The 6546-nt window shown below is 57.4% G+C and overlaps 1 protein-coding gene across 3 annotated transcripts in view; it reads left to right on the top strand.

Moving 5' to 3' along the window:
* Nucleotides 1-365: 365 nt before the first annotated feature.
* The window catches only part of UBASH3A (ubiquitin associated and SH3 domain containing A), a 35754-nt gene continuing 29573 nt past the window's right edge, over nt 366-6546 (top strand). For all 3 annotated transcript variants that reach the window (XM_045852692.1, XM_045852690.1, XM_045852689.1), the window contains exons 1-3: nt 366-492; nt 2386-2439; nt 5242-5428. In XM_045852692.1, the coding sequence (XP_045708648.1) occupies nt 380-492; nt 2386-2439; nt 5242-5428 (354 nt within the window). In that variant the 5' untranslated portion in view covers nt 366-379. The remainder of the gene's footprint in view (nt 493-2385; nt 2440-5241; nt 5429-6546) is intronic.

Raw genomic sequence — 6546 nt, 5'->3', positions numbered from 1 at the left:
TGAGGAGACGAAGGTCGCGGGTGTACAGGGGTCCTGCTGGCAGTGGGCCCCAGCAGAGAACCCTGTCCCCCCTGCTCCCACCCCCTAGCCCCTCCCCCCACCCGGTCTCCTGCAGACTCGCTCCCAATGCAGCCCCGAGACAGAGCCCAGGCTGGGTCTACACGGGGACCTCTGGAGCTCGAACCCCGCTGTGGAACCAGGGTCGATGGATGCGGCTGCCCAGCACCCTGCAAAGAGAATTCTGAAAACCAATATCCCGTGCAAACAGGATATTAGCTTTTGTCAGAGAGATCAAAAAAAGTCTTGAGGTTTTTCTTCGCAGCCTCAGCCTCTCCCTCTCTGGCTTCATCTGCTCATTTCAGCGTGCAGGCAGGAAGAGATGGCAGCCGGGGAGGTGCAGGTCTACGCGAAGGTCAACAGCAAGCTCAAAGGCCGCAGCGCCTCCTCGCTCCTGGACCCCCTTCTGGGGATGGGCTTCCCGGCACACACTGCGTGAGTACTGCCCGGTGGGCGCCTGCCCCTGCCTCCCAGCCTGGCCCTTCCGAGGCCCCTGCCACAGAACAGCAGGGCAGCTCGGGGCAACTACTTCCTGTCGCAGGGGCGCCCGTGGCAGGGTGAGAAACTCTCTCTGGTCAGACCCTTTTCTGCTTTTTTGTAAACGTGAAATGATCGGGACGTACTCTGCTGGCTGAATGGTGGGGGGCCTGGTTTGTGGGAAGTAGAAGTGTTACCACAGCACACTGTTTCTCAGGGTTTGGAGGAGCTGGGGGCCTACTTGTACCCTCTTCATAAGGCAACTCAGTGACTCTGAGGGGACATTTCAAACTCTGATTTGAAAGTGAGTCCCTTATTCTGCTGAGATGAGAATGTCTCCAAAGGGTGCCGGAAAGCATTCGTCCTTACAAAAAGTCTTTTGACTGTCCGGTCATGAAACAAAATGGTTAGGAAACTACCGGGTTAGCACGGTCCTCCTTGCCCACGGAGAAAGTCCACATGTAGAAGAGTTTAACCCTAGGAGAGAGAGAAGACACCCCGAAGCCACAAGCTAGGATACCGACCCCGGATTACTGCTTCCACAGGAAACCGATTTCTTGGAGCGGGTCCGCTCGGATGCTCACCCTCACGGAAAACACATCAGAAGCCCCCTGGGGGACCCCTGGACTTGGGAAAGGGGGCAAACTCTCCTTAAACCCTGTAGCCAAATCCCAGCCAAACTGGGCGAAATGCTGCTGAAGCTAGAGCCCTTCCTTCTGCAACCCAGATAGGGCTGCGTCCTCACGTTCGAAATACACCCGGGGCCCGTGACATGGAGAAGGGAAGCCAGCGCGAGCAGAGCGCGTGCCGTGCGCCCAACCCTGTCCTGAGCGCCTTCCGCCGGGTGCAGGCGGGGACACTGAGGCCAGAGGGGGCAGCCGGAGGCAGGGCAAGACTCAAGCCCCACTCTCGAACGCACCTATGAAGCCCACGCTTTGTCACGCCCCTGACCGGTAGCATAAACACATGCTCAGAATACCCTCTGATTTGAACATTAGCCACATGTCAGGGGTCGGACACGTGTGCTAAGCTTCTCATGAGTCTGAAGCACCCCAAGTAAGGCTCCACGCCAGGGCCTCTCCGGGGGAACCTCTCCAGGGGTTGCATCCACAGAGCAGCACTGGGCCGCAGCCTCCTGGGCTCCTCATCACCCCCCGACACTGCGGGCTGAACCCCTGAACGAAGTCCCTGAACCTCACTCCTGGCTGTTCAGTGTGGTCCGGTTCAGTTATTCAACCGGCGTGCGCACATCCTGGTTGCAATGCCCAGTGAGACACAGCTGGGCCTCAGGGCCCCGCAGGCTGGTAGTGGAGGCAAACAGACATGAGCTCATTGAGATGACAAGCGTGGTGACCGTGGGGCAACAGAGGAGCTGCACATCCACCCTGCTGGGCGGTTGGGGGAGGGCTTCTGGGAGGAGGGGGCTTTCGAGCCGGGCCTGGAAGAACCACGGGCATGTTGGCTCAGGGCCACATTTGGCAGGAAAACAGGTGCACGCCGGGGCTGGGGCCCCTCACAGCCAACTGCAGGATCAGAGAGGGGGTCCACCTGGCCCCGGTGCAGGGTGCCTGGGGCATAGCGGGGGGACAGGACTGCAGGCGTGGGCGGACCTCAGGGCGTGAGCCCTTGGACTCCAGGCCGAGGGTTGGAGGCGGGGGCCCCGGGAGGAAAACGAGCAGGTCGGCATTGTCCAAAACCACAGCAGGCTCTGCAGAGGACAGAGGCCTGGTTGCCGCGTCCAGCTGGGAAGCGAGCCGTCCAGCTCCGGGCTGGGCTGCCCCTGCCTCTCACCCTTTCCCCCCAAAATGGAAGAGAGGGTTCTGAATGCTCCTTGTGTTCCGCTTCCTGTAGGCTGAAGGCGTTGGCAGCCACTGGGAGAAAGTCGGCGAAAGAGGCAGCCGAGTGGTGAGTGCGGTTGTCTCCACACACCGGACAGTGTGGAAATGGGGGGACTCCGCAGGGGGACCCTCCTCCAATTGCTCAGTATGGTCCAGACAGGGCGGGGCCGCCTCCGGGCCCACCCACCCAGCTCCGAGGAAAAGGAATAAACAGCTCTGGTGTAAAGTAAAACACAAAACAGCGAGAACCTCAAACAAGGTTTCCTTCACTTAGAAATTCTGGTTCAGTCCAAATGCGGCTGTCCAAGACGGGAAAAGTCCGCTCGGTTGTGGAGCGAGGGGAAGAGCCCTTTGGCTGGTATAAAAGAGAGGCCGCCACTCTCTCGGGTGGCAGCCTCGGATGGGGACAGAGTTTACTGGGGTCCTGAATGTCCCCTAGGGCATCAATTGGCACATTGCAGTTCAAGGGGTGCCGTGTGCCTGGGGGCAGGGGCGGGAGCCCTGGCTCAGGGCCGCGCCACCGCCCGCCAGCTCCGGGACTCCGCACACCGCCCACGGCCACCGCCCACGGCCACCGCCCACGGCTCTGGGCCCCCGTTTTCTTATCTGGGGATCTGGAGAGGCCGCCCCGCTCTCTGAAACCCAGTCCCGCCCGAGTGTGCCATGATGCCATCCTGCTGCCTGCGGCGGGAAGTCCCCTCTCGCTGTGCCCGAAACTGCCGTCGTGAAATTCCAACAATAAAAACCGGGTCCTTCCAGGCTGGGGTACCCCTCACGGAGCAGGACGACAGGCGCTGACAGTGGTCCTCTGCGTGCCCAGCATGTCCCCCGCGGGAATGCCCCTCCTCCTCCAGAAACCCTGGGCCGAGGGCCACGCATGCGGCCCCTCCACAAGAGGGAGAGAAACACCAGGACTCAGGGCCAAGCTGTCCCGTTTGAACGGGACCCACAGGACCCACTGCTCTGAGGGCCCTGGTTGGTCCCTCAGCCACCAAGACCAGAAGTCCCACCAAGGAGCTGGGAGGCAGCAGGATCCCCTAGTCCCTGCGCAGGGTGGGCCCGACCCCTCTCACACTCAGGGCGGTGCAAATGAGGTTCCCTTAAAAACAACAGGCACCTGCCAGCGTTGGTGGGGAGCGGGGACGGTGGTCTCTTCCTTTCCTGGTTGCAATCCGGGGTGCCTGGTTGCATTCTGGGGTGCCTATCAACTCTGAAACTGGGTGTAGCCACCCAAACAAGCAGTTCCAAGTCTAAGGGCACCCTCTGGAGAAATACAAAGGGACTGAAAACAAAAATGCAAAAGCTGTAATTACAGCGTTAAAAAGAAAAATGATTTAAATGCACCCCTGTGGGAAGGATGTACCAACGGTTACCTGTGTTCACGATGGGATGTTATACAGCCCGAGAAATTTCCTGCTCAACTAGGTGTGTATTTATTAACATGGAGGAATCAGAAAAACACTGTCGAGTAAAAAAATGCCAGTTACGGCCCTGGCTGGTGTGGCTCAGTTGGTTGGGTGTCATTCGGCAAAGCGAAAGGTCACCAGTTGGATTTACCAGCCAGGGCACAGGCGCGGGCTGCGGGTTTCGTCCCCGGTCAGGGCGGGCAAGAGGCAACCGATGGATGTTTCTCTCCCACATCGATGTTTCTCTCTCTCTCTCTTTCTCCCTCCTTTCCCCTCTCTCTAAAAGTAAATAAATAAAATCTTAAAAACTGCAAGTTGCAGAATAATTTGAACAATGGCCTATAATTTACATAAAACACACACAAGTGCTATCTATGAATTTATTACCTAAATGTCTGGAGGAAAACAAAACCTCTTAACCGTTGAGGTTGCCTCCAGAGGGGTAAGGAGTCAGGGGGAGGGAGGGGGAGGGGTGCCTCTGTCGGTGTTTTTTATTATTATTGTTAAGGAGATGCATTTGCACATAACCAGTGTTTTCCCGAGTGGGTGCACATTGCATTCTAAACTTAGTATTATCTCACAAGCGCTTTCCTGAGACATTAGCGAGTCTTCAAGACCGCAGTTTTTAACGAACAGATAAGTAAATGTACTGTCATTTCCCTAGCTTTTCCTTCTTTCCTATCGTAAATAACTAACTCTACAGCAAATGTTTTATCCACGCAGTTTTCTTTTCTACTTTTTGTTTTTTTCCTTTGGTTCTGTTTCTGGGAGTAGAACGATTAATTCCAGCGGTCCGGGCGTTTTAAGGCTTTGACCCGGACGGGCCCACCACCGTGCGTGGGGATCGCGTAAACTCATCCTGGAGCCTCGCCGCACCTGCGGCACGACGGCGTGTGACTTAATCCTTTGGAGAACATTGCGTTCATCTGACACATGAGAAAAACGGTCGTTTTCATTCTCCTGTTTATTCTCAGTGAGAATGCTCTTGAATTATGGGCTGCCTATTGATTTCCCTCACACCTAAAATAACTTTTTCTGAGTTGAAAGGAAATGTGATGGCCCCCCCCCCAAACTCTGTCTCGTTCTCTGTGGTTTTGATTTTTACCTTTAATTGGAAGTGTGAGATAAAATTAAAAATGTGAATTTTTTCCCACAAAACGTTCAGCACCCAGGAGCTGGCTGGACCACAGAGGTCGTTCGAAGGCCAGGTTCTGAGTGTCCCCGTCACCTTCCTCGCACTTTCTCGGCCTCTGACCTGGGAATCAGAGGGGCGGGGTCTGAGACCCGAGCGGCCGCCCCGGCGCCGTGTTGGGCCCACCTCACCGGGAGGGGTCGGGAACAAGGGTCGTGATACGTGTGGCTCCGGTGCTCAGCAGGGGCTGTTGCTCTGAGGGGCCAGCCTCCGGGGGGACAGGACCTTTTTGTCATGACACCAGGTGAAGGTGGCCTGTGCTCCGTTGCAGGCTGCGCTGTCATTGCAACGACCCTTCTCTGGATGACCCCATCCCCCAGGAGTATGCCCTTTTCCTCTGTCCCACGGGGCCCCTGCTGGAAAAGCTTCAAGAGTTCTGGAGAGAGAGCAAGCGCCAGTGCACGAGGAACCGAGCCCATGAGGTCTTCCCTCACATAACGCTCTGTGACTTCTTCACGGTGAGTCGGCCCCAACGTGCCTTTGGCGCCCGTTAACCCAGCGGCGGAAGTCATTTTCTGCGAAAACCAGGCAGTGATGGGACAAAACCGAGGGCGGCCACTTGGTTTATTTGGATGGGGTGGGCCACAACCGCAGTGTTAGCTGACCTCTTCCTGCGAGATGTCCTTTACTTTCCTCCTCGCCTTTAGGTGGTCAACTCCTACTCATCCTTCAGAACCCAATTCATTTATCCCCTCTCTTTTTTAAGTCTTGCCCAGCTTCCCAGACAGAAGGAATTTCGGCTCTTTGTGCTCCCACCTTCCTTCGTTGATGTCTCTAAGTGGCACTTGCCCTGTCATACGACAATGTGTCCGGGGCAATGTCTCCGCATTCCTCACCAGAACAAGTCCTTCGGGGAAAGCCACCCCTAGAGATGGTCACGGGGCCTCAAACAGAGCAGTGGGTGGGTTTGGGCCAGTCACCGATGTAGGACTGGTCCCCGCCTGGGGGACCAGCCCCAACTTAGAAAATGGTCACACGGACAGCTCCACAGGGGCCCTGGGAAGGTGAGGAGGACCTGGCTGCTGAGAAGAGGAGCAGGTGTGAGAATGAGGGAGGGAGGGAGGGACAGACACCACTTCCTCTGCGGTTCCATCAGAAAATCCCGGAGAGGACACACCCTGGCCCAGCCCAGCTGTGGCCAGCTCTGTGGGCTCCACCCAGGTCCAGCCTCGCCATCTAGACAAGCCTCTCTGGGTGGCTGGCGGGGGAGCGTGGCACCGTGGCACTAGGAGGGGTGTTGGGACAGAACTGCGGGTGCGACGAGGACGCAGGGTCAGAGTCTGTGTTGGTTCTCGGTCCTCCCAGGGCCAGACTCTCCAGACTGAGAGGTGCTGGGGATTTCTGTGGGAGAAACGCCCGTGATGGATGAAGGGGAAGACAGGACGGGCAGGGCGAGCCTCGCAGGCCTGGCGCCCGTGCACGGAGGGGAGGGCGGGCCGGGGCCCAGAGCCTCACCCGCATTCGCTGCTCCCAGAAAGACGGGGAGCTGGGAGCTGGGACCCCGTCGGGCGCAGAACAAACCCATAACCCCAAACACACAAACCAGACAAATTACGTTACAGTTACAGCACTGTGA

Source organism: Phyllostomus hastatus, unplaced genomic scaffold (assembly GCF_019186645.2).
Source record: "Phyllostomus hastatus isolate PE091 unplaced genomic scaffold, TTU_PhHast_1.1 phas_contig_948, whole genome shotgun sequence".
NCBI classification, from domain to species: domain Eukaryota; kingdom Metazoa; phylum Chordata; class Mammalia; order Chiroptera; family Phyllostomidae; genus Phyllostomus; species Phyllostomus hastatus.
Note: the sequence above shows the minus strand (reverse complement) of the source record. Positions and strands in the feature narration are given on the sequence as shown.